Genomic DNA, 27,275 nt, shown 5'->3' on the forward strand with positions numbered 1-27,275 from the left:
CTTCCCGTGCGGTCCGGCCCGACACGCAGCGCCCTGGGCGGCCGCCCCGCTGGCCAGCGAGGGAGCCGGGAGCGGCCGCGCCCAGCCCCGCCCCGCCTCGCCTCGGCCGGCGAGGGAGCGCGGAGCGGCCCGGCAGGTCGGAGCGGGGGGGCGCTGGTTCCGGGGGGGCATTGACTGGGGGGGCATTGACTGGGGGGGCTGGTTCCGGGGCCGGGGGGGGCGCTGCCTGGGGAGTACCCGGCTGTGGGGGCGGGGGGGGCACTGGCTTGAGTGGGTGTGGGGGGGCATTGACTGGGGGGCTGGTTCCGGGGGGGCGCTGCCTGGGGGCGCTGGTTCCGGGGGGGCGCTGCCTGGGGGCGCTGGTTCCGGGGGGGCGCTGCCTGGGGGCGCTGGTTCCGGGGCCGGGGGGGGTGCTGCCTGGGGGGTACCCGGCTGTGGGGGCGGGGGGGGCACTGGCTTGAGTGGGTGTGGGGGGGCATTCGGCGCTGGGGGCCTATTGGCTGGGGACCATGGGGGGCACTGGGTGGGGGGTACCCCGCTCTGGGGGTTAAGGGAGCATTGGGTGGGGGTGGGGGGGTACTAGGCTCTGGAAGGGCTGTGGCTGGGGGCACTGACTAGGGAGTACCTGGTTCGGGGGGGTTGAGGGGACACTGACTTGGGTAAATACAGGAGGCATGTAGCTCTGGGGGGAGGTATTGGCTGGGGAGCATGGGAGCACTGGCTTGGGGACACTCAGTTCTGGGGAACATGGGGTCACAGGCTGGGGGGTACCTGGCTCTGGGGTGGGTTGAGGGGGCACTGACTTGGGTAAGTACAGGAGGCATTTATTTCGGTGGGGGGTAACTGGCTGGGGAGCAAGGGGGTACTTGGTTCTGGGAGCATTGAAGGGACCCTGGTTTGGATGGGTATGGGGGCAACTTAGCTCTGGGTGGGCCACTGGCAGGGGATACCTGGCTCGGGGGAGCACTGGTTGGGAATGTATGGGGCGTAAGGGGTGGTATAATGAGATTTGGCTTCCTCCCTTAGATTTTCCAGGAGAGGAGCATAAACTCCCCACCCTGCTCATCTCAGTGCCCATTATTGTGTCCAGACAGGACTGCTAAGGGTGCCCCATTACAGTATTTGCTTTTGAATGTCCTTCCTTTTGTTCCGTTTCCTTATCTCTGGTAGTAATGGCAGAATCAGAGTCCACACCCTCCCCCATACCTCCCACCCATATGTGCTCCATTTCCCTGTGGCTTGTGACAGAGTCAGAGATTAGGGTTGGTTGAATTGAAGCAGAGTACACAGATGAGTTATTTTATCTAGCTGTGTGGTAGGAGGGTTATTTTTCCTGACTTCTTCTGGGCTAATGTGGGCACCATGTTTGGCTCAAATCCAGACCAAAAAAAGTCTACCCTATACACCTGAAGATGTGTGCAGTATATCACAGAGTTGTTGAGTTTGTGGATTTAAAACTACATTGGTCTGGTGTCTGGAATTTTATATACCAGAGTTCTCAAATTGGGGGTTGGGACCCCTCAGGGGTCACAAGGTTATTACCTGGGGTGGGGAGGTGTCTTGAGCTGTCAGCCTCCACCCTTAACCCTGCTTTGCTTCCAGCGTTTATAATGGTGTTAAATATCTTAAAAAGTGTTTTTAATATATAAGGGGGGGTCGCACTCAGAGGCTTGGTATGTGAAAGGGGTCATCAGTACAAAAGTTTGAGAACCACTGTTATATACTCAGTGGTGGACTAATGCCAAGAAATTACTATAGAATGACCAGTCAGTGACAGTTTGAAGGTATAATATTTTGCAAACCATTAGAGCTAACCTTACCTGATCACTCTGGTTACAGTGTGTACGGTAACACCCATTGTTTCATGTTCTCTGTGTATATAAATCTCCCCCCTGTCTTTTCCACTGAATGCATCTGATGAAGTGAGCTGTAGCTCACCAAAGCTCATGCTCAAATAAATGTGTTAGTCTCTAAGGTGCCACAAGTCCTCCTGTTCTTTTTGCGGATACAGACTAACACGGCTGCCGCTCTGAAACCTGTATATGGCAGCGGTTCTCAAACTGTGAGTCGGGATCCCAAAGTAGGTCGTGACCCCATTTTAACGGGGTCACCAGGGCCAGCATTAGACTTTCTGGGGCCCAGGGCTGAAACTGAAGCCCAAGCTCCACCTGCACCCAGGGTAGTGGGGCTTGGGTGCGGCCCTCTTTCCTCCCCAGCTCTGACTCTGACACCCCTGGAGTGATGTAGTAACTTCATTGTCAGAAGGGGGGGTCGCAGTGCAGTGAAGTTTGGGAACCCCGGTATAGGGAGTAGGAGGGGAGATTTTGATTTCTTACCTGTGTTTGCTGACTGGCACTTCGTATGAGGGACAGGGAGGTGTGCTTTGGTTTTGGTTTGGTAATGGCTTTTGTATTGTTTTTCTAAATTGATAACACAGCTCCTAGAGACCAGGGTAAAAGGTTTTTTATTACTATTATTTTAGTACATTTAAATCTAAATAAGTAGCTGGTTAGCTCTAGTGGTTTGCAAAATGTTACACCTTCAAACTGTCACTGACTGGTCATTCTATAACAATTTCTTGGCATTAGTCCACCACTGAGTATATAACAGTGGTTCTCAAACTTTTGTACTGGTGACCCCTTTCACATACCAAGCCTCTGAGTGCGACCCCCCCTTATATATTAAAAACACTTTTTAGTATATTTAACACCATTATAAATGCTGGAGGCAAAGCAGGGTTAAGGGTGGAGGCTGACAGCTCACGACCCCTTCCCACCCCCACCCCCCGTAATAACCTCGTGACCCCTGAGGGGTCCCAACCCCCAATTTGAGAAGTACTCCTCTCAAGTCATAAAGTACTCCTTTTCTTTTTGCTGTATACAACTTACCCTTATCACCTCTGTCCTTTCCTTTTTCCTGCTTCAACAGATGGGCCGTGTGGCATGTATGGCCCATCAACACCACATTTGGGTTATTTTGGACGAAGGAGGGGTGTGAATTTAAAAGATGAGTGGCCTTTAGGGAGAATGCCCTACCCACAGCTCTCTTAAATACCAAAAAAGCTCCCTCTGAGGTGCCTTTGCTGATTTCAAATGTGGTGCTCTTATTTGGGGGTGAGAGGGGGACTCTGATAGGACGGTCTCAGGCCATTTAAGGCTTCATACGTTAAAACCAACACACTGAACTCCACAGATCACAGAGTGCTGGTGTCATTTGTAACAAACAAGGTCTGCTTGACCCTTAAAAAGTTTAACTGGCATAACTATGGTAGTTAAGGGATGCAAATTTTTTTTTCCGAACATTGTTATTGCTGGTAAAAGCCTCAGTGTAGAAACTGTTACACTGTTATATGGCTGGTATAGCTTGTTCGGCTCTGCCGAGCTGGAACTGGTATAAGCTTTCATACCAGCATAAATGAATTTGCAGTATTGTAGCTTGCTGCTTTAACTACACCAGAATAGCTAAAGCAGCGAAACTTTTTAAGATAGACACGGCCAAAATCATCACATCCTATACTAGCTTTTGTCTTCCAAATGGAGTGAAGGTGTAGCCCCACCTAGAGCACATTGCAGTCCAATCTAGACATGACAAAGGCCTGATCTATGCTTAATTTTTGCCAGCATAGCTATGTCAGACAAGGGGTTGTGACTATGCCAACATAGCTGTGCTGGCCAAAGCCCTAATGGAGAGGCAAAAAGTATTCCGGTAACAATACTTTGAGAAACAGTCAAAAGAAAAAAAGTCCCATTCAATTACATCATGTAATGGCAGACAGCTAAAAAGTGACAAGTTTTTAAAGAGTTTATATACCAATGCTAGAAGTCTAAATAATAAGATGGGCAAACTAGAGTGCCTTGTATTAGATTAGGATATTGATATAATAGGCATCACAGAAACTTGGTGGAATGGGGATAATCGGTGGGATACAGTAATACCAGGGTACAAAATATATCGGAAGGACAGAACAGATCATACTGGATGGGGAGTGACACTATATGTGAAAAAAAGTGTGGAACAAATGAAGTAAAAATCTTAAATGAACCAAACTGTACCGTAGAATCTCTATGGCTAGTGATTCCATGCTTGAATAATAAGAATATAGCAGTAGGGATACATTACAGACTACCTGACCAGGATGGTAACAGTGACTGTGAAATGCTCAGGCAGATTAGAGAGGCCTCATGATGAAGCAGTGGAATTTATTCTCTGCCCCTCCCTGTTCATATGCAAACAACATTTTTCTCTTAATGAAACTCTTTTCTTCCAGTGGAATGCAGTTGGGCCAGCTCCTCATTCCATTGCTGTGTTTCGATGGTATATATTCAAAATTGTAGGGTCTGTTTCTCAGCAGTACTACAACACCTGGCTAACAAAACATTAACACCCTCATCAAGGAATATACATCTCTCCATTGAGATCAGCCCCCAAATTAGCAACAAGAATTGCCACTGGTGGTTACTAAAGATTCCACATGGAGGTTAATCCTCATGTCCTGGCCAAACTCGGCTAATTGTGTCCCGTAATCTCATTTGTCTACCTTATTTTTCACTCCCATCCTCAAATGTTTGTGTAGTGTTTCTGTGTTCTGTGAAACGCCTACCACTTTCCACCCCAGAGGTGGCTGTGTTTCTGTGGTGGGTGACTTGAGCTCTGTAGCATTTGTATCCGTAAGGGACTTGGGCATCCTTGAAGGGTATTTTCAGCATTTTAAAGAGGATCATTCCCTGCCCCCCCTTGTCTTGCACCATTCAAGATGCAGAATGCAGTGCCACTGTAACGAGACCAATCAATTAAGGTGGGCTATTACCAGCAGGAGGGAAAAAAACTTTTGTAGTGATAATCAGGATGGCCCATTTCCAAGTAACCGTAGGGGGGGAAAATTAGCATGGGGAAATGTTTTTTCCCCTCCTGACAGGTTTCAGAGTAGCAGCCGTGTTACAAGTGCCACAAGTACTCCTTTTCTTTTTCCCCTACTGTTACTCACACCTTCTTGTCAACTGTTTGAAATGGGCCATCCTGATTATCACTACAGAAGTTGTTGGTTTTTTTCTCCTGCTGATAATAGCCCACCTGAATTGATTGGTCTCCTTACAGTTGGTATGGCAACACCCATTTTTTTCATGTTCTCTGTGTATATAAATCTTCCTACTGTATTTTCCACGGCATGCATCTGATGAAGTGGGTTTTAGCCCACGAAAGCTTATGCCCAAATAAATGTGTTAGTCTCTAAGGTGCCATAAGTCCTCCTTGTTTTTTTGCTGATACGGACTAACACGGCTGCCCCTCTGAAACTGTGCCGAAGGCTCACTGTGAAGTGAAGTTAACAGAATGCTGCTCTCAGCCCTGCAGATTTGTGTCCTAAGGGTCAGAGAGATTACACAGCGTCCACTGGTTCTGATCCGTGAGAAGGGCTCCTAAGCGCTACGATGATAAAAAGAATAATTTGTTCACGTTTGGAAGGCTTTCTTTGCAGCCAGAAGAGCAAGAACTCTTTTTTCAATGGAAGCTTAAATTCTGCAGAAATTAGCTGCTGAAAGCTCTCACTCACTGGGGGGCAGCTTCTCACTCACCACAGGCAAGAGGAGTTCTGACGCCTGCAATGTTGCAAAATTTGCTTTGTCAAATAGCTGCATTCATGTTCGTGTCTACAGGAATTGTACTTCCTCTTTGAGTGTCCAATCCAGTTCTTCTGGAAGTGGCTCCCTCTGATTTCCAGTCAGAGTTGGATCTGGTGCTTGACATTGATGTAGCTAGTGCATACTTGAGTCATTGTCTGAGGCCAGGCCTACGCTTCCACGTATGTTGGTAAAACTTACATGTACGTGGCTTTAGGGTATGTCTACACTGCAGTTAAAAACCTGCGACTCTCCCAAGCCAGCTGACTCGGGTTAAGGAGCTGTTTAATTGCAGTGTAGACATTTGGGCTCAGGCAGCCTGAGCTCTAGGACCCTCCCACCTTGCAGGGTCCTAGAGCTGAGGCTCCAGCCCAGTCCAGAATATTTACACCACAATTAAACATGACCTGGCCTGAGCCCCACGAGCCCGAGTCAGCTGGCACGAGCTAGCTGCAGGTTTTTAATTGCAGTGTAGGCACACTCTAAAGCAGGTTTTTCCCTAAGCTGTGTGCATGTGTGGCCATTTCCCCTGCTGACCCACCCCATCACCCAGGGGTGCTGCTCTCCACCGAACTACCTTAGCCAAAGTGGGAGGAGGTGAAGGGCATGCACCAAAAGAGATGAGTCAGGTGGGCACAGGAAGAGTGTAAGTGGGGAGGAAACACAAAAGGGAGAGTGAGTGGTGAAGAGGCGCTGACAGATGTCGGGGATGGGATAGGGTTAGCCCTGAACGCAGGCAGTCACTCATTCCACAGACAAAAAGAAAAGGAGTACTTATGGCATTGGTTAGTCTCTATGGTGCCACAAGTACTCCTTTTCTTTTTGCGAATACAGACTAACACGGCTGTTACTCTGAAACATTCCATAGACAGAAATCAATAAAACAGCATTGCCCATTGGAGGAACTTACAGTTCTTTGACTTGCGGTAGCCTTTACATCTGGCAGCAACACACTTGCAGTATCTCAGCAAGGAGCGCGTTTGTGCTCATTCATTCACTGGTTGAAATACAGTGAATGGAAATCTGAGTCACTCTGAGATCGCTCCTAGGCAGGCTGCTACATTAAGAAGAGCACATTCTGTTCAGAAATTGGGTGGGTTAAGAATTCCTATGGTTAGATACAGCCTGATGTTTCAGAGTAGCAGCCGTGTTAGTCTGTATTCGTAAAAAGAAAAGGAGTACTTGTGGCACCTTAGAGACTAACCAATTTATTTGAGCATAAGCTTTCGTGGGCTACAGCTCACTTCATCACTTATGCTCAAACAAATTGGTTAGTCTCTAAGGTGCCACAAGTATTCCTTTTCTTTTTGTGAATTCCATCAGACTAACACGGCTGCTACTCTGAAACCTTTCTGATATTGAGCTGCCTAGAGCTGAACATAGTAGTCCAGGCCACTTTGGAGACCACTGTGTAAGGCCATGTTGAATCTAAATTGGGAATGTTATAAAGCACATTTCTAGTCTCCATTCCTAAGTAGTCTTTTATCTTTGCTTGACTCATTACTCCGGAACTTTCCCAAACACAGAATCCTCTGTGCTCCTAAAGTGCCCACCAATAGTTGTCCCTTTAAAGGCCCGTCTTTCAAAAAGCTCTGTAGGATCTGGCTGATGGAGCTTCATCCAACACCACTTTATGTTAAATCATCCAGTAGGTGTAACTGAGCAGTGATAGTCTGCAGAGATTGATAATATACAATCATATGCTTCAAGGAGGGTCAGGGTAGCGTTCAAGTGATGGTATAAGCCTGCTCTCTTCGTGCAGTAGGTTCACTGTCAATCCAGAGAATCCAGACGCTCCCTACAAAGTGTTCCAGGAGACCCACTGCATGTGTGGGGGGGCAGAGTCCTAAATCCACAGAGCATTTATTATTAGAGTTTCTAGACTTGGGTGTGAACCATATTTCCCAGGCATGCCAGTCTTCTCTGACGAGAGGCGATGCATATAGCTGATTTAGTAAAGGAAAAACTTCAACCCAGTCTTAAGTCACAAATTTGCAAATCCAGCATCTGCTTTTAAATCTTGTGGCAGTTGGAGTTGAGATTTTCCAGTGTTACCCATTCATGTAAATGCCTAGTTCCACTTCACCAGCAAGCAGTGTGGGGCTTCCTTGAATTCCTGGCATATTGGAAGTTAACAGCTGAGAGATCACTGCAAATAGCCTAGTCATGAATTAGTTCATTGGCAAGGTTTCTTCTCTCTCCCCGCCCCCGCAAAGGAAATCCAGCTTTACCCATCAGCTGTCTTGTTGTGTGGGGGTTCTTTTTGTGCATCCAGTTTATCATTGAAATGAGTGCTGGGAAATTGTACACAGTTACCCTTCAGACATGTGGACTGGGCATATTTTAATCTTTGGCCTGCCACTCAGATACTAAAATAGCATAACTAGCTTCATGCTAATGATATCATCACTCATATTGCAACTCCTGCCTGAGGGAGTTTCTCTCCAGCCAGCTGAGTATTACCCGCTCGTCATTCTTGTGACTAGGAGCTGCTCTGCAGAGAGAAATTATTCAGTGTTCCCACCGGGCACTGTTTGTCAAGAAGTTTTGTTACCTGATGCCACATACAACTGGCTAGGCCTCCTGATTCAGGTGCTTTTGGGCTGATCTTTTGTACATAGTGCCCATTGTTGGCTGGTTTCTTAGCCCTTCCTGAGTGAAATACCTCTTATATTTCTTGTTTTTTATTTCATTCTTATAGTCTGCTGGAAAGACCTTGCCAAGCACCTCTTCTGTGATGGAGCCACCAAGTTCGTCCAGGCTGAATCCCCGGAAGAGAAGAAAAGATGGGTCAGGACCCAATGGGGCAACAGAGCTGGATGGAATCCCTCCGAAAATGTCCCGTCACTCGTTTGTAAGTAAGCAAGGCTTCTGATCAGAAATGTTTCACTTTTGGAAAGCAGCTGAATGATACTCATGTTGCTACATTGATTAGGGCAAAGTAAAACATCCTCTGTGCCCAGGGAAAGAGGCGGAGCAGTGCAGCCCGGCTAGTGCTGTTTGCTTCTTGCAAAGCTGGTTCGAAATCCTCCTTTGCTCACACTAATGTACATACTTACAACACAGACATAAAAAAAATAGAGTCCAAAGCCAGCTGAGGTAAGCTTCTTTGTGGTAATTGTGGTGGTTCACTCTGGGCGTGGATGTGAACAGACTTGAAATAAATCAGCTTTTCACAGTTCTAATTTCTTTAGTGACGTAAGTGCGATTTTAAACAAAATTGATACTGGTTCCTTAGACCCACTTGTGGCCATGTTCCTACAGCTACTCGTGGTTAAGCACATTAATAATGCCACTGAAATCAATGGAACTACTTGTGGCTTTAAAGTCACATGCATGCATGAGTGTTTGGGGGCTAAATTATTAAAACCAAAATAATGTTAATTAACATCTTGCCTTGAGGCGGATTGATTTCAATCAGCAGGCAGGAAACCTTGATATAAATAATCAATTTTTATCTTGTTTTGCATTTGAACTTTAGTTATTTTCCTAAAGTGAGGTTGATCCTTATTGGTTAGGTACTAAATTTATTACTATTTTTTGCTAACCCGAGGATACGCTATATCTGTACACATTTATTTAAGCAATTATATAGCTTAACATGCTTATTTGGTTTCTTAATTTTTACATTTTCATGATGTTAGAAAATGGTGACTGCATTCTTATTTGCCAGGTTGATGATTTGTGTGTGTGGTGATTTGTGTCAGGCTGCGTTTGGATGGAAATTGGAATTGCGTTAAAAATGCATAAAACCAGTATTTTCAATTTTTTAATTAGTTAAATAAAACTATCTGAAATGTGCTGAGTCCACACATGGTTTACATTTAAAACGGATTTACTAAACCAGGGAAGTGTTGGCTGAGCTGATTGTTTCTGGTCACCATGTCCTTCAAGATTTTAGAACTAGTAGTTCTCATCTGCCCAAACCTCCATTTTTATTCACAGATTGGAAAAGGAAAACAAGCTTTCCTGCTCTTTCAGCTCCCAATTTCTCAGCTTTCCATGAACCTAGTTATTGAACTGAACTAGTTGAATAAAGTGAAATGAAGAAAATCTCTCTGAACCTGCAAAAGAGGCTTCTGTCAGTCAAAAGCTTGTTTAGCATTTCAGCAAACTCTGGTTCCAGGTGCTTAGCTAGTGACTGCCACAAGTTCACTGGTTTGTCTTTCTTTAAAACTTCCACAGCGAATACGTACTGCTTGAATATTATATTTTTATCTAAATTAAATGATGTTAATAGAATATGGCAAGTTTAGGCTTTCATATAGGTTATCATTTCAAATTTAATTTTTAAATAGGTTTATTTTTTTTAAATATTTATGCTGAATAAAATCTGATTTTTATAAAATCTATTTTTATGCACCCTGGTTTGCCTTCTGCAGTGATGGTAGACTGGTTAGTCTCATTGTGTGTTTAATGGATTTCACTTTCTGATTCTGAGGTATTTAGCAGGAAGCTGTATTTGTGTTTCCAGCACTGCAGGAGAGTTTTCAAATAATCCATGAGAACATTTCTTGTCTGTACTGGGCTCAGTACAGCCTTGTTTTACAAAAGTGAAATGCTGAGCCCTCCGTTAATCTGATGGTGCCTCTCGAAGAGTCTCTCTCGGGCTGATTTCTTGTATTTTTAAATCATTAACACTGCTAAAACTATAACTCAGTTGCTTTTTCTCTCCCCCCACCCCCCCTCCAAAAAAGGCCCACTGTTTTCACTCACTGTTAGTACCAGACCCTGATCTGTGTTCTCCTTCCACCTCCCAAGTAGACATGAAGGGTGGGTTTATTGGGATCACCATTGCCAAAATCTATGCTTTCTTTCCAGAGCTTGCCTTGACTTCATACTGCCCTTGCTGTAACTCTGTAGGTTTGTCCTTATGTGGCAGCTCTCTCCCTCCTACTCCATGGGGCTCATGTGTATCACACATTCTAGAGTTCTTCCTTCCTGATCTTTCTGTCAGAGCTGGCTGCCATCCATTCCCCCATCACTGTGGGGTCAAAGTTGCTCGTAAAAATACCTGCAATGTGTTTCAGCTTCACCTTTTACCTTCCCAAATTTACGAACGAAGCTTTGCCTTTCAATAGCACCTTCCATTAAAAGACCTCAAAGTGCTTTACAAAGCTGAATGGGTAAAAATTAGTGTCTTCACTTTACAGATGGGGAAACTGAGGCACAGAATGGTGACATGACTTGCTAAAGCAGCTGTGCCAGAGCTGAGTGAAGAACCCAGATCTTCTTGACTTCAGTTGCTGTGCTTTAACCAACAGACCTTGTAACATATCATCTAAAGACGGGGAGGGGACGTGTGCGCACCCACCCTCTTTGGTGCTACATTCATAGCCCTGTAAGGGCTTCTGATCACAAAAAGCACAAAGCGAACTGTACTTATACTGCTTCCTCATGCTACCTCTAGCCAGCCTTCTTCAGAATACCTCAGCCTCTTTGAGGTGCAGACTCCGTGTGGGTCTCTGGAGTTTACTTCTTTTCTTTCATGAAAGGTTTTATTCCTAGGAGTTTAGAGCAGGGCTCCCTGATCCTGCAAGGGCAAAAGTGTCACCCAGATACTTTACGCTCTCTTGGCAGATACTTGTAACTGAAGATCTGATTGCTCATTTAGAGGATTGCAGGGCTAAAGTTCCCCAGCAGACAGTAATAAAAAGCCCAGTTGACTTTATAGCCCTGTTCTGATCATCTATTATATTCAGTATTTCAGGGTGTGTACCCCAACCCTGTTACTTGGTGGAAAGACTGTTTTTTTTAATCTAGAGAGGAGGGTTTCGTGTGATCCGTTAGGTAACATAACAATAAGAACAGAGGCAAGCATGGAAGTATTGGGGGAAAAAAATAAAAAATCAAAGGGGAATTGAGTGTTAAATAGGAAATCTGAAGGCTGTATTGAGGAATGGATTTTGGCCTCATTAAATGTAAGAGTTTAATTTAGAATCCCTGAAGTGAGGAGATACATGCTACAAATTTAGCATGCTACAAATTTAGAGGTAGGAACGATGCCACTTCTGCCTCTGTATCCCGCAAGGTCCAGAAGACCCAAGGCCTCTGACTGTAATGGACAAGATGGCATGTAAGAGGCCAGAAACTTAGTACAATACTCTCATTAAAGAAGGTTTTGAAGGGCATTAGCTCACCACAGCATAGCAGCCAGGTTGCTGCCTTCCCATGCACTGCACTTAAAGAGATCCATTTCAGCTTAGAACTCCAATAGGGAGTGACATCTGCAATACTTGCAGAAGGTCTGCCAGTGCTCACCACAGTGTGCAGGGTGAAATTGCTGAGAAATCTCTTGCAGCTGTAGTTTGGCTTAAGTCACAACATTAGTGTAATGGTTAGCAAGATTGATTCCTCATCATCTGATTTAGGGAAGGGCAATCTTCTGCTGTGACACACCTTCCTGCTAAAAGAGAAAGTTAGTCTCTAACAGTCACAGACCCCACATGGTCATTTAGCTGAAACTGAGCTGGCTGCTTATTGGAGGGTAAGATGCTTTGTTCTGGTCCAGAAGAAATCAGCCCTACAGTAGCTATAATTGGACTTTATGCCTCCTAATTCTCACTCTGAACTCCACCAACATGTTGGTTTTGCAGGTAGTTTCAAAGGGGTGTGGGGGAAGTCCTGTAATGTTCCATCAGATTTCTGTGCTTTCCCACAGAATGTGACTGGTTTCCCGCCTTCTAGGGCTTACAAATCGGTGCTTTTAAACACTTTCCCTGGAGAGTCAGACCGGCTATAGGCAGCTTCTCTTTCTGTGCTAATAGTTTGTGTTCTGATACCTGTAACTGCTGGCATGTTACCACACTGGAGCCTACGCGTGGGGAGATGTGTTTCAAAGTATGGTCCAGCTGAGGCAGTTTGGTCCAGTGGTTAGATCTGAGGACTTGGGAGTAAAGGAGTCGTGGGGCAGATCCTCAGCTGGTGTGAACTGTCATAGCTTCACTGAAGTCCATTCACACCAGCTGGGAATCTGTGCCCTGGGCTCTGCTGAGCTTTGCCTTTGATTCAGCATGTAACTTAACCTCAGCTCACCTCAGTTCTCTCCATCCATAAGCTAGGGATAATTACCCCCCAGGACCGTGTTGGGGCTTAACATCAGTAAATCTCATTAGCACCTTTTGCACAAAGCTCTCCTAGTGCAGCGTGTCTGCTATTGAATTGCTGGGCTGTCATAATTCCCCTGCCATCCCGGTTTGCTTGTGCTGTGGCTGTGTAAAATGCTGAACCTTGGGGGGGTTGCAAGCTATTTTTCTCTCTGATTATTTAGGGCTTGAGGGAGCCAGCTCCATTTTCAGATCAAATTGAAGTGGACTACAGTAAGCCGTATGTCAGACTGACGTTGGAAGAGGCGACCCAAGGCACCCCCTGTAAGTACTGTAAAACCAAATGAGAAGGCAGTTACCTAAACACATGTGCTGTTCCAGGATTTCTCCTGGCTGAATTAAAGCGTTTCATCCTCCCTTGTGTCAGGTTGGAAGGAGCCCTGCTTAGCTATTTAGGAGCGTTATATCCACCCTGGGGACTAAGACTATTATTATTTGTATTACGTGACTGCCTGGAGATTGGGGCCTCTGTTCTGGGAGCTGTACGTACACATTGTAAGAGAAGGTTCCTGCACCAAAGAGCTTACATTCTCCTCAGTGCTAATATTGCTTGTAGCCACCTTCCTGAGTTACTGAAGAGCAGTATCAACACTAACCCTCTTCTTTGCGACAACTGAGACAACTTAAAAAGTTAGACTAGTAAAGAAGCCAAAAGGGATTTAAAAAAAAAATCACTTGTCTCGTGACAAGTATAAGACGTGTGAGCAAAACAAATACCCTTAACGGTGGCAACGTTGAGAGGAGCCCTGCCTGCACGCTGAAGGATAGAGCAGCATACGTTAGATAGCCAATTTTAGGATGCTCAGCAGATCTGCCCCTGGGAATAGGAGGGTGCCGATTTCTAGTCACCTGTATGAGTAGAATGGTGTATTACTCACTGGTCAAGGTTTTGTTCAGAAGCATGAAAATGGCAGTGCTAGTAACACCTGCTAGGGGCCGCACTCCTCTGCTGACTGTTCAAAGTACGTGATCGTACCCAGCCCTGCATGGTGCCAGCTTCGTAGCTGTAAGGAAAGCACTGCACTTCTTTCTGTAAATAGCAATAAAGTCATTAAAGGAGGTTTACTCATCTCATGACCTGTCAAGGCCTACTGAGCAGTCTCCCAAGGGAATTTCTGGAAGCCCCATGGCTTTGCACGGTCAAATCTAAACTGATCTAAATGCTAGCACACAGATTTCCAACCTGTTGTCTGCGATACATGCTTTGAGAAAGTTCAAGACGCCCATTCTCACATACATACACCAGGGACCAAGCCTGTATTGGCCCGCAGATCAGGGTTAGAGGTCTCGAATCTCTGATTCCTCGGTTTCTCTATGGAATCATTTAACACCTTCAGGATCAATCAGATTGGCTCTGCAAGTAATAAATTATTACTGTCTTTTAGCATTCATTATACAGCTCATCTGCATCATCTAACATCTGTCCCTTTCCAGCAAAACTCACTTTATTACCTTAATTGACTGCCTCTGTCTCACCTTCAATGGCCTATAGTGTCCCTAACTACTGTACATCTGTATTCTTCCCCCACACTGCCCCCCAGTCCCATCCTCCTGCTGCTCCCTTTATCTGATTCTCCTTCCCTCAGCTTCAGGCCTCCTTAAATGCTGCCCTCTATATATGAAGCAGTCTCACTTCCTGTCTACCAAGTGCCCTCCCACTGGCTCAGACTTGTCTGGCTGGCTTAGATTGGCCAGAGAGCCGTGTGTCAGATAACTTCCGGGATGGGTGAAGTGTCCCACAGCTGTGAGAGAGTCCTGTGTTGGCCCAGAAAAGTGGAAGTTAAGAAGTCCATTGTGGTTTTAGTAGTATATGGGCTCTCGAATATCCTTTAGGCTGAATGTGGAACAGTGGGTGAAAGTTAAGCATGTGTGAGCTCAAGTATCGAAATAAACGAGCTGCTCTTTACTAAGAGATGGAATAGCCATTAATCCGAATGGGGCTGAACCTTCTGGCCCCATCCAGGGAAAGCTTTACAGCAGTAGCTTCTCCATGAAATTATCTGACAGCCCCAAGGCCTAGCAGGACTGTTTTGTGCAGTCTCGAGATGATTTTCAGTGCAGCTTGTCATTCCTTGGAAGCAGGAACTAAAGGTTGGCTCAGTAATAGCCCTGCCTGGTTGATTTAGGAGTCATACTGAGCAGGAATTCTCGTTGGCCATTCTTCCAGAATTGGAGGACTACAGCTATAGTAGTGAGGTTCAGCATGGAGTGTGGGGGGAATTGGGAAGATCTCCAGGATTTCCTCCAGGAGCCTGCTTGGCAAACGTAAGACAAACCCATGAAATGTCTTCGGCTAGTCACTTGTTGGTAGTCAGTTGCTGAGCAGAGCGTTGGCATGTTGCATTTTGATTCCTGTAGAATGGCGATGTTGGATGTTTGCATTTTCCCCAGGTTTCCCTTTGTGCTGTGTGCACCTTGTCTCAGAGCAGCTGCACTTAGCCCCATGAGAACACCAGGCATGGCACTTTCGGTTTTAAGTCTGTCTCTGAATGTCATTCCATGCTTAGTCTGGCACCCCCATATACTAACTCCTAACGGAAACAAACCAGCAATTTCCCTCTCAAACCTTTTCTGGCTACAGCTCCACATTCTGACAATTGTTTCTGTAACAACACATACAACCACAAGGAACCCAAGGCTCACTAGGTCTTTGCGCAGCCAGCAAATGCTTTCCCCAGGAATGGCTCTCCATGAATAACGTCTGTTTGTTTTTATGCTCAGTGGATCGACCAGTCAGGGTTTATGCTGATGGGATATTTGACTTATTTCACTCTGGACATGCCCGGGCCTTGATGCAGGCAAAGAACCTCTTCCCGAACACATATCTCATTGTGGGAGGTAAGGAGAGGTCTCTTGACTTTGGCAGCCTTTCAGGAATAGTTTACCATGTCAAAGGTAGGATTGCAACCTGTAGTTTCCTTTGCACTGTCCCACCCTTAACGTCTTACACGGTGCCTTGCACTTGTTGCACCTCAAAGGGCAGCCACGTTGTAATCTCGTCCTCTTCAGTATTGAATTGGATAGAGTGCAGTGCTGGGAGACAAATGTTCCTGTCTATAAAAATGGAACTCCAGAAATTTTTTTTTTTAAAGATGGGGACTACTTTCTATTCTGACTGAGTTAGTCTAAGCGTTGATCTAAATTTTGTGTGACAAGAAATGCTGTTCAAAGCATTGAGTGCCAAAAAATAAAAGGGGACTTTCTGAGCCTTCATCTGGAGAACCAGAGCAGGTGAAGAATAAGAAACTGTCCCTCTGTGTGCGTAGTCTCAATGTTAGCTTCAAGCTGGGAGTGATTTCACCCTCCCTATATCAGCTGTTCGGCTGGAGCAGCAATATATCAATTGAGATCGGCCTGTTTACGTTTGGGCCTTCCCAAATTATTACATAGAGTTAATAAAGAATTGTTGATTTTTATTTCACATGGTTTAATCAGCCTGGTGATTGGATGATTTGCCATGAACCCATTCTATTCTAGTTTGATTTGTTCAGATGGGTTTTGGCATTTCTAAATTTAGAAACCTGTTTGGTTCTGATGTTTCTTTGCTAGGTGTCAGGGGTCTGGACCCAAGTTATCCCTTATGTAAATGAGGCAGTTCTGTGTCCCACCTCGTGGCGGTCCATAGAGCTGCCCTGTGCTCCCAGTACTGACAATCAAAGAGGAAGAACACTGTTAGCTTTTAAAGGAAAGTTGACTTTTCTGTATTCATCATTTCTTTCAACAAGCAGCATGGGTTTCAGAGCCTTTGAGGGCCTGGGGTGAAGGGTTACCAGCCAGTCAACTGACCAATTTTGCATAATAATGCTGTATTCTTCACAGTGTGTGGAAATCAGTGGAATTGAGAGGCTTCCTCGCCTCCGTAACGCGCTCTCTTTCCCCTTCCACCTCCAAACCTTTCACACCTATGCTTTACTGCAGTAGTTCTCAACCTGGGTCGGGGCACCATTTTAATGGGATCAGCAAGGCTGGTGTTAGACTTGCTGGGGCCCACGGCCAAAGCCTGAGCCCACTACCTGGGGCCAAAGCCCGAGGGCTTCAGCCCCGGGTGGGGGGGCTCAGGTTACAGGCCTCCCACCTGTGGCTGAAGCCCTTGGGCTTCAGCTTTGGCCCCTCCCGCCTGGCGCAACAGGACTTGGGCAGGCTCAGGCTTTGGTCCACCCTCCAGGGGTCGTGTTGTCAGAAGAGAGTCTTGGAGCAATGAAGTTTGTGAACCCCTGCCTTACTGGTTAGGGCTGTAGACTGGGAGTTGAAAGCTGGGTTCTCTTCCTGAATCACCAAGACCTCTTGTGGCACTTGAACTGTAACTCCTGAGCCCGCTTAGCTTGGAATATCTGCCACGGTCTTGGCACAGAGTCCTCTCATGCTGCACGGGGCAGACGGTGGAGTCGGGCAGTGGAGGGGGTCAGGGTGGGTATTCAGAAGACTAACAGAACTCACCTTTTGCTCTGCAGTGTGCAGCGATGAGCTGACCCATAACCTCAAAGGCTTCACGGTGATGAACGAAAGCGAGCGTTACGATGCAGTGCAGCACTGTCGCTACGTGGATGAAGTGGTGAGAAACGCACCATGGACCCTCACCCCGGAGTTCCTGGCAGAGCACCAGGTAAGACGCAGCAGTAGAGCTGCCAGGTGCTTTCAGACAATCAGGCAACTGTGCTGTGTGCGCACACTTGTAACTACCATGCTCCTTCCACGCACCGGCGGTACAGGATTCCGAGTACTTGCTGTATTTCCCTCTGATCATTCGTGCCAGCAACCCTCTTCTGTTACACGTCCTAGACTGTGCCATGAGTTGGTATAACGGGTCATGTTCATTTCTGAGGAGGTTAGGGGCCTGAGCAGAGCTAGCCTGTAATGGCAGGTACTGTCAAAATCTGAGAGGAAGCCAGATCCAGGGGGGATCCATCATAGTGAGCCCTCCTTTTTGCTGTTCCCTTATATGAGAACAAGGGGTCACTCAAAGTTAGTGACAGGTAAATGCAAAACAAGTAACAGGCCCGTGGGTGAAGTTCCACTAGCAGGAGTTTAGAGAGGCAAATACCATGGCTGGCTTTTAAAAGGGGCTGGTAGTTTTACTGCCAGTAGTAACACTTGTGGCTGTGCAGATTGAGAGAAGGTGAATCAAATCTCCTGCTTCAGGACACGTGCTTATTTGCTGCAGGGGTCAGGAAGGAATTTGCGTCCAGATGCACTAAAGGAGCTTTCTCACCTTCCTCTGGACATCAGATATTGCCCTCTGCTGGCACCAGGCTACTGCTTACGGGCCAACAATACACTTGGTTTATAACGCTGTTTGAAGCTTGAAACTGCCGTTTGCTTCTTACTCCAGTTGTCTTCCTCCTTGGCGTGCACTCGTAGGCTTGTCTAGGGTTGTGTAGGAGGGCTGGGCTGTGGAGGGTTAATCTTGTTTCGAAAGCAAAGCACATTGACATTCCTCATTGCTTTGCTAGCTCCGTACCTGTACACAGGTGCTCAGCAGTAAGTAATTAACCGTTACTTGGTCATTACATAAAAAGGTACCTTCTGTGGATTCAAGGAAAGATTTATTCTAACTCTTTTCTTCAACTCCCAGATTGATTTTGTTGCCCATGATGACATCCCATATTCTTCTGCTGGGAGTGACGATGTTTATAAACACATAAAAGAAGCAGGTGAGGCATAAGTCGTGGTGGTGACCTGTAGCCTTTACCATCTAGCACTAGCTGGTGGGTCTTGAGGCAGGTGTTCTAGCAAAACCAGTGTTCTAGTCGGTGCCAGTTACTGTCCAGCTTGGCAAGGATTGAATGTCTTGGGAGACTGAGCTCACCTCTGACCAGGTTCTTTTACTGCTCCCTTCGCCATGGGATCGGAGTGCTTAAAAGTTTGATTCTTCCACACTAGGCTTGCACCACATTGGCATGGCTGCTCCTGTGATACGTGGAGTAAACAGAAGCCCTGGGTCTCAAAGGCTGATACCATGGTCACGGTTAAAAAAATAAATAATTTTTTTCTTTTTTATTTATTTTTTTTTTTTTTTAGTTCATTAGTCCTGGTATGGTGGATCTGCTCTTTCATGATACATCCTTTAGGTAACAACGACCGCATGCTTGTTATCTAATACCTAGCAAAATAAGTGATCCACAGTTGTATCCCTCAGTCTCCATTCTAGAAATAGCAAGTATGTCTCGTCTCTTAGTTAAAAATGGCACTGAAAAAGCAAAATGCAGGATGCAGTTTTCACATCTGTTGGGCTTAAATGACTGTAACCTTCTCATACTGCAACATTTTCATACTTGATGTCATGGGTAGGACGGCAAATTTCTCTTGGCATGTTTGTCACAAAGCACAGAGCAGTCACGGTGAATTTAGTAAGAGGCCTGGGTGACCGCTCCCTGATTTTTGATTTTAAAAAAATGCCCCTCTCCTTTCCCTGCCCAACGCCAGGAGCATCAAGCACCCAGAGAAACACTGGTACCTTAATCCTGGCTGGGTGAGGAGAGGAGGACCAGGGAGGGAGAGTGGGTTGGAGAGAGAGCTCACCCTGCAGTTCCCGTCTCGCAGGGCTGGGGCCAACACCCTCTTGGGTCGTACGGGCCAAACTGGAGCGGCACTGCAACCCGGTGTGCCAGGCTGCACCCACTTCAGGGCACTAGGCCCAGCCCCACAGGAAAAAGAGCCACCACAGTAGAGTGAAAAGAGAAAGACATGGGCAAATGGGAAAATCACGCTATCCTTGACTCTTGTCCTGCTGTGACAAACCTCCAGCGTAAACATGGCTACCAGTGCTGTTTGTATTCAGACAAAGGCAGCATCCTCTCAGTCTTTTTTCCTTTGTCCTGTCACGGCCCATTCCATGACGATGGGCTGGTATCCTCAGCACAGTATCACAAATTCAGTGCTGGAGATTCCCTGATTAAAACGCGTCTCTAACAATAGCGAAGAGAAACGAGTACAAACCAACCAGCCAAGTACATTTCTTAGAAACATGCTCTCTTCCGGGTGATTGTTATCCTTTAGTCTATTGGCTAACTCTTCCTCAGAGCCCAGTAATGGTGCTCCTCTTCATTTAGAGTCCAGCTTTTGATCAGCTTACCCCCCCCAACCCCCCCGCTGAGTTTTATATTAAATAACTGCAGAGATCCAACAAAGGAGGGGTGGGTGGAGAATCTGAGCCCACCTTCCAGCATGCTACTTAGCACTCAGGGGGTGCTCGGTCAGTGACAAACACAGATTCCCGTCCAGTCAGCTGGCTGCACGATACGCTTCAGTGGGTCCTTCTCATGGGAAGGAAAATAAAGTTTTTGCTGCCAGCAACCTGACCCTTTATTGGGTGCGTTAGGTTCTCTAAGGCTGACGGTCAAATTTTTTGGGGTGCTTTAAGTGATGTGTGTTGGAGACATGGGTTAGTCTCCCTACATCCTTTATGAAATCGGTACATTTAGGCGAGCGAGGAGTCACCTGCACAAGGTAAAAGAGACCCATGGAAGTGTACCCTTGACTTGCACTCTGCAGCCTTGGTCCAGCCACTGTGCCACCCCATAGACTTCACTGGCTCACCGCCCAAGTGCCTCCGAGTGCAGGTTTCAGGCCCAGGAGTATTGCTGAGCTGTTTGCGTAGATAAGCCCAGACGGGACCACTGTGATCAGCTAGCCTGGATTCCTCCAGAACACAGGCCAGAGGACTCCCCTCAATTAATTCCTGCTTCAAGTCCAGTCACTGTGATTGAACAAGAGCAGATCTTTTAGAAAAACATCCCATCTTGATTTAAAAAATGCCAGGGATGGAAAATCCCGCATACCCCTTGGTGAACTGTTCAGTGGTTAATTCCTCTCACTGTTTAAAAAAAAAAACAAAAAAACAAAAACTTTATTTCTAGTCTGTGTGTCTCTAGCTTCAACTGCCAGCCATTGGATCTTGTCTGCTAGACTGAAAAGCCATCTACAGTCAAATTCCTGTTCCCCATGTAGGTACTTAAACTGATCAAATTGCCCGTGAACTCGCTCTTTGATAAGCTAAATAGCTTGAGCTCCTTCAGTCCCTCACTAGAAGGTATACTCTCCAATCTTTTAATCCTTCTTGTGGCTCTTCTCTGAACCGCATCCAGTTTTTGACCATTCTTCATGAATTGTGGACACCAGAACTGGACAGTTTCTAAGGGTCAAAATATAGACCAAGGCCAATTGGGAAATAAATATATATAGTAAGTAGGGTATGATCTTTAAGAGCCTGTGAAATACCCCAGCCTGCATATTGAGAGTCAGTAGCAGCTCCTCACTTCCATCTGACCTACACCTGTCCTGGATTCTGTTCCCCTGGTTTCAGGCATGTTTGCACCAACTCAGAGGACCGAAGGGATCTCCACATCCGATATCATCACCCGGATTGTACGGGACTATGATGTCTATGCCCGTCGAAACCTGCAGAGGGGATACACTGCCAAGGAGCTGAACGTCAGCTTCATAAATGTGAGTCTCAATGTGTTAGACTGCAAACACACCTGGGCAGGGACTGTTTCTGAACAGTGTGAGCCTGATCCTGACCCAGGCCTCGGGGAGTGGCTGCAATACAAACAAGTAGTAATAAATCTGCAGGACTAACCAGTCACACACACACACTGAGCCAATATTTGCTTTTTTTGCTGTCCTAGGATCTTGTCCGATCATTTTCCCCCTTGAAATGCTGCACAGAAGATTCAACGCCAACAAAGTGGCAATCAGAATTTTTCTGTGAAATTGTCTGTTTCTGCCAGTCAGCCATGTGATTGCATCAGAACAGTTCCTGGTTGCGTACTGTGCTGTGAACGCTGCAGATGCAGGTTGCAGAGCGTCGTCGTTTTGTGTTTTTGATTGAAACCTCATCCATTCCCAGTCGTAGCTTGTGTGTGTCCAGGAGCCTCTGGCTACTCAGAACTAGGGCCAGTGCTGTTTGCTTTTATTATTGCCAGCAAATTATCTTCGCCTCTTTAAATCCTAAAAAGTAAGAGTAATTGCCCATGGGACAGGTGAAAATTTAAGTGTTCCATGTCCTAATCCTTCCCCCTGCATTGTTTGCTTCTGCAGGAGAAGAAATATCACCTGCAGGAACGTGTGGACAAGGTGAAAAAGAGGGTGAAGGACGTGGAGGAGAAATCGAAGGAGTTTGTCCAGAAAGTGGAGGAAAAGAGCATTGACCTCATTCAAAAATGGGAGGAGAAATCCCGGGAATTCATCGGCAACTTCCTGGAGATGTTTGGACCAGAAGGAGCACTGGTAACAAGTTCACCCTGGAGATGGGGAACAAAGGGTGGGTGGGTGGGGGATTTCAGAAAGCGTCCTGGTAAACTTTAATGCTTCTGGGAGTTGCTGTTGTGATAGCCCTGCAGAGGGAAGTCCTCTAGCTAACCACAGCACTGGGTGCAGTGGCAGCTTCCCTCCCAGACCATCTCCATCAGCCATGTGCTAAGGGAGGCCCTGCTAGAGGCAAAAGTAGCTCAGTCTTTAAGGATCACTTATCCTTGGCCTGTCTGAGATGACCAACATGGATGCCACTTAGTGCCAGCTGCCACGGCTGGTTTTTATTCAGAACACTGATTCCCCGAGAGTTGGACTGACCCCTCCAACTTGTTTTACACGTCACCAAGTAGCCATGGGAGGGTGGTAACTTACAGCCATTAATTTGAACGGAGCGCCTAGTGGTGAAATGCTCCCTGTTCTGTTACCCAGCCCTCTAAGGCTGTGTGCTGTAGATGCTTGAACTGATTGACACTGAGCCTGTCCAACTGCAGCTAAGTTTGTGCTCATGCAAGTGGAGTTTTTTCCATAGGGTTCCTATCGCAGCATGGGATGGCGATGGGCCAGAGCAGCCATAAATGCTGCGAGTGCTGGCTCCAACACCCATTCCCATCACCTTCGAACGTGCCACCAGCCACAATGTTAATCTCCCTCCTGTTTCCCTCCCCTCGCTAGAAACACATGCTAAAGGAGGGCAAAGGCCGGATGTTGCAGGCTATCAGCCCAAAGCAGAGCCCCAGCAGCAGCCCGACGCATGAGCGCTCCCCCTCTCCCTCCTTCCGCTGGCCCTTCTCCACCAAGACCCCTCCTTCCTCGCCGGCCAACCTCTCCAGGAACCAATCCGCCGTCGCCTATGACATCAGCGAGGATGAGGAGGACTAGGCGGCTGGCCGCGGACACTGAATCGCTGATTGCCGAATTCCAGTTCCTCACCCCAGGGGAACTTTAAACGTGAGAGCAATGGTAACGTGGCTTCTGACGACCCTCCAAGAGGCACCATCTGCTCTGTGCAAGGGCTACTGTCTGGGAAGCACAGTCTAACGTTCTCCCTATCCCCAGCCCCTTTTTATTGTTTACGTTCCAATGGTTTCCAAGAGAAAAGTGGGTTTTATTTTTTTTTTTTTAAGTATTTTAAAGAGAGTGGCACTGAAGTCTTTGCCCTGTGAAACCTCAGCCAGGGGGGTATTGGGAGAACAGTTAATCGGACCCTTTTGTCTGTCTGCTGTTTAGACCCACTGCAGCCTTTTATTGCCCCAAGGCAGGATTCTCCATCGCTGCCGAATCTCTCGAATGACGGATATGCCAGGTCCTCATATGGTGTGAACTTGAGACAGCGCAGGAAGCGGTAGAGTAGATGAGCTATTTTTTAATTATAAAGAGACGTCCGTACTCTTCTGGAACCAGTAGGAACCTACCCAGCTCTCCGTGTCTTGACCTTGCTTCTTTTAGCTGAGGTTCCCAATGTTTCATAGTGGAAACATGCCTCCTGTCTCCTGTGTGGGAAATCCGCCATCTGAGCAGCCACACCAGCATCAAATGGGTCACGCGCCGTTCTGTAAAGTCTAGTAAACCTGCACAATAGGTACACCTCTGCAAGGGAAAGGCTGTCTTAGAATGTTCTATCGGCCATGCAGGCATCTAGGAGCATCACTAAATCTCAGGCCAAGAACCTCATTTCGCCCATCAGCTGCTGTTTGAGGGAAGAGCATCACCTCTTCTTTCCAGACATGCGTTGTGTGGTTGTGTGCACGTACGCTCAGCTAGGCAATAACAAATATGCCTGCTCCTTCAGAAAGGTCCTCTTCCTGCCTTCGCATCTCCCTCCAGTCTCTGGTGTGCTGACCATATTACGGTCTGTCCAAACGTCCACTCTGAGCGCTCTGCTTTGCGCGGGTCCGTATTTGTTTACATTATTGTGCACAAAGGGATGGAGAGCGGTGATCTCTCTCCTATCGGGGAGGTGAAGACCCTGCTAAGAGAGCTGTTCAGAATGTCCGTGGCCAATTCTGTGTCCATTTTGATGTACAGTCGGATAGATGCTGGGGTATGTTATCCCAGCGAAGGGCGATGTTCTCACATAGGTGTCAAATCATTTGTGCATTAAATGCAGGTACCTCTGTCCGTTAGGTGTTTCTTGGGGGCGCAGAAATAGCATGAAAGGAAACTGCCACTATTTTTAATTTTAACCGATAGCCCCTGTTCTTTTGAAATTGTCGTCCAATGATGCTTTGCTATTAACTATATAATAAATGTTTATATTGTGCTTTAAGTGCCCCTGGGTAAGCTGTGTAGCACAGTGTCAAACACTGAGTCCCTGCACAGCGCATGCCCAAGGGAAGTCCTTTGGGCAGGCAGGTTGTGGGTCTTGTTGGAACACACTCTATCCTGGAAGCCAGCATCCAGGGGGTGGAGCTGCCATATCTACAGCCATGAAACTCCCAACGTTGTTTTTTTGCCTGAGCTTGCCTTGCCATCTCCTGCTTGGAAAGAGCTTCCTTGAATGTTGCATATAGACCACGGGGTCAGATTAAGACTCTCGTGGGCAAAGTCTGCGGGTGTTAAAATCCATGACGTCCGATCCAGGGAAACAGTGATTCTGTGGAGACTAAAAGGCAGATGCTAGAACCATCCTACACAGTAATGTGCAGCTATTGAACGTGACCACCCTGTACTTAAAAGGGGCGGCCGCTTCCTCAAAGCTCTGTCAAGCTATTCTTTGAAATGCCACCTTTGGGGCTTGGTGTAGACTCTTGTCCTCCACCAGGCTTGGTCAAACCGATTCTTCCCCCACGCCTATATTTCCCATGAGACCAGAGCTGGCAAAGGGGAAGGAAAGCTTTGGTTTCCCAGTACCCCAGTGTGAGTGATTCCTCCCAGCAGGGATGGCCATGGCTCTGGGAAGTCTTTTAGCAGCGGTAGGGAGCACTTGCATTCTGAGGTGGCACCAAAATGGTGAGATGCAAACAATTCTTAATTTCTCGGCATCTGAGTGGTGGCATATGTCTGTATCACTCTCCTTCGGCATATACTTAGTCTGTTTTCTCACCTGATCGCAAACTTTAGGCAGGGCAGCACAGGACACTGACAGTCACGTTAAACACAGGGTGTGAACAGTATTCTGTAGCTTTGGATGATAACAGTATTTATGGTGTCCAGTCACTCCTAAATCCTGCACAGGGAAGCTACTGCATGGTCTCTCTGCCCGGGGTGGGGTCACTTGTGCAGCCGGGGCGTGTTGTTTGCCTGTAACTAGGAATATCAAAACTGTTGCTTGTACCTAACAATCCCTGCTTCCTCCTTTCACTTTGCAAATTGAAATGGACACTCCAATCCCAAATCAGTGTTTATATCATGGCTTTTAGAAAGACGGCGTCATCGCATGGAGTCCACTGTCTGGCACACTTCATGTCTGTTGCCGCACGTAGCTGAGTGCCAGGAATCCTTCATCTGCACTGTACCCTCAGCATAGCAAAGTTCTCCATGACAATTGATGAGGGACAGGCTGGGTTTCCCAGGGTGTTACCTCATCATAATCACTTGACTGTTTCATTCTGCGCGTCTCTGCTGAGCCTCACCTGCACATTGGAACAGCTGCTCATGAGTGTCGGACGGGGCTGGTTAGAATCAGACCCTACTGAGGAAGTGACAGAGTAGAGGAAGGAGAGAAGTCTTTGTTTCTCCCCCACTACAAGATCGATCTCCATGGAGAATTTGCCGCAATAAGATGGAACCTGGTACCACTAAATCCATATGGGTCAATTTCTGCAAAACCATATGAGATGCGGCTTCGAACGATCTCTGATCTCATGCATATGGTGGCTGGCTTTGAAGCCAAGCCGTTGCAAATGTCCTTCCGGTCCCATGTGGAAAGGCGGCAGTGGAGTGACGCTAAAAGGTGAAGCAGGAGATAGTAGCAGGCAAAGGCTGAGCGTGAGCAGCTTCTGCTGCGATTGATTGGACTCTAAGAAGCTGTGATAGTGATGTTCAACAGCACGTGAGTTGGGGCTTCAGAAGAAAGTTATTCAAGCTTCTGGAGGGAAAGTGGAACCTGTCTGTTAAAAAGTGTGATGGGGTTAAACTCTTTAACAAAATCATTTAAAACCTGGCCCAGTGTAGAAGGTGTGATTAAGGCCCATCTGTAACTCGAAGCATGTGTTAGTGCAGTTAATAATTCTAACGTATTCTTTCCCTCCTCTTTGTAACGATATATATGGAACGCGCTGGGGTGGGGGCCTTGTGCAGGAAGCCTGTATGCAGATCCACCCTGTAGGGGTTGTTTGTTGTGACTTTTAATGGTGTTCCGATTCCCTGCCTTCCTTTCATATACAGAATGGGATGTAGCTTGTCCAGCGAGGAGACAGAACCTGTCTTTTCAACTCTTCGTTTGAACATTGCACATGGCCAGGTACATGGAGCACGTGTTCGCCTTGGCTGCTGTTTGACTCCTAGAAAGCCATAGAGAGAGAGGAGGAGAGGAATATTCTCAGCAGTACATTGTCTGTCACGAGCATAACCAGCTGTGTAAAACTCCACAGTTTTGTAACTCATCTGCAATGCTGCCACTTGGGTCAAGCTTGACGAGAACAGTTGTTTTGTTTTTTCTTGGGACGAGATCAATGCTTAGATTTTCCAAAACAAATACGTGGAACGATGTGGATTTTGGAATTCATTTTAATTCCAGCTTTTTTCATTCACTGAAACGTCACTTACCTTGTTCCGAAAGTGCTGCAGGATAAGGTTTTATGCTGGGATACGAACTGAGCTAAAGGGTGTGGTGGTTCAGAGTGCTAGGGGGAAAGTGGGACTTTCCATCAATGCAATCCCAAGTTGCGTGACACTCTAGGCCAGGGCACCGAGTTAGGAGTCACGTGAGTTTTGTTGTCTTAGCAGGACAGTATGCAGTCGTACTTGAAACACACCGGTGTGGTGCATTGCTCCTCTCACTAGGGTGCCTCAGGATGTCTCCTCTCAATCATTGTTAACTGTATTGGTTTCTCTGTGTGTGCGCACATGTTCCTGGCTTGTTCTGAGTTGGCTTTTGGCTTTTATGTTTAGCCAAATAAATGCAAAGTCATTTTACCCAACCCTTGTCAATCTGTGCCCGACATATTTTTTTTGCTTAATTTGAGTGCTTTTAATCTCCCTTGATCTGCCGTCCCTTATTGAAAAGGTGATCCAAGGTAAAACCATGACCAGAGAATTCCTGAAGTCGTAGCCTTTCTTAACAGATTTCCCACCAGTTCCCCTTCTATGTGTGAAACTAGCCCTGAGCTACTGACCAAACATGCCCTGTGTCATGCTGGTT

At 46.7% G+C, this 27,275-nt stretch overlaps 1 protein-coding gene across 3 annotated transcripts; it reads left to right on the top strand.

Moving 5' to 3' along the window:
* PCYT1A (phosphate cytidylyltransferase 1A, choline) lies at positions 1-27,064 on the top strand. 3 transcript variants are annotated; one of them, XR_012160704.1, is made up of 10 exons: positions 1-136; positions 8,317-8,469; positions 12,886-12,985; positions 15,443-15,559; positions 17,173-17,324; positions 18,294-18,372; positions 21,024-21,166; positions 21,761-21,949; positions 22,646-22,921; positions 26,300-27,064. XR_012160704.1 is itself a non-coding variant. In XM_073359070.1 (9 exons), exons 2-9 carry the CDS (start codon positions 8,353-8,355, stop codon positions 22,850-22,852), a joined length of 1,104 nt encoding a protein of 367 aa, XP_073215171.1. In that variant the 5' UTR covers positions 1-136; positions 8,317-8,352; the 3' UTR covers positions 22,853-27,064. The 3 variants fall into 3 exon arrangements, 2 of the variants coding, with proteins under 2 accessions (XP_073215171.1, XP_073215173.1); XM_073359070.1 differs by having other exon boundaries at positions 22,646-27,064; XM_073359072.1 differs by lacking the exon at positions 22,646-22,921 and having other exon boundaries at positions 3-136.
* The last annotated feature ends 211 nt before the right edge of the window (positions 27,065-27,275 follow it).

The sequence above is a fragment of the Lepidochelys kempii genome, chromosome 9, assembly GCF_965140265.1.
Source record: "Lepidochelys kempii isolate rLepKem1 chromosome 9, rLepKem1.hap2, whole genome shotgun sequence".
NCBI classification, from domain to species: Eukaryota; Metazoa; Chordata; order Testudines; family Cheloniidae; genus Lepidochelys; species Lepidochelys kempii.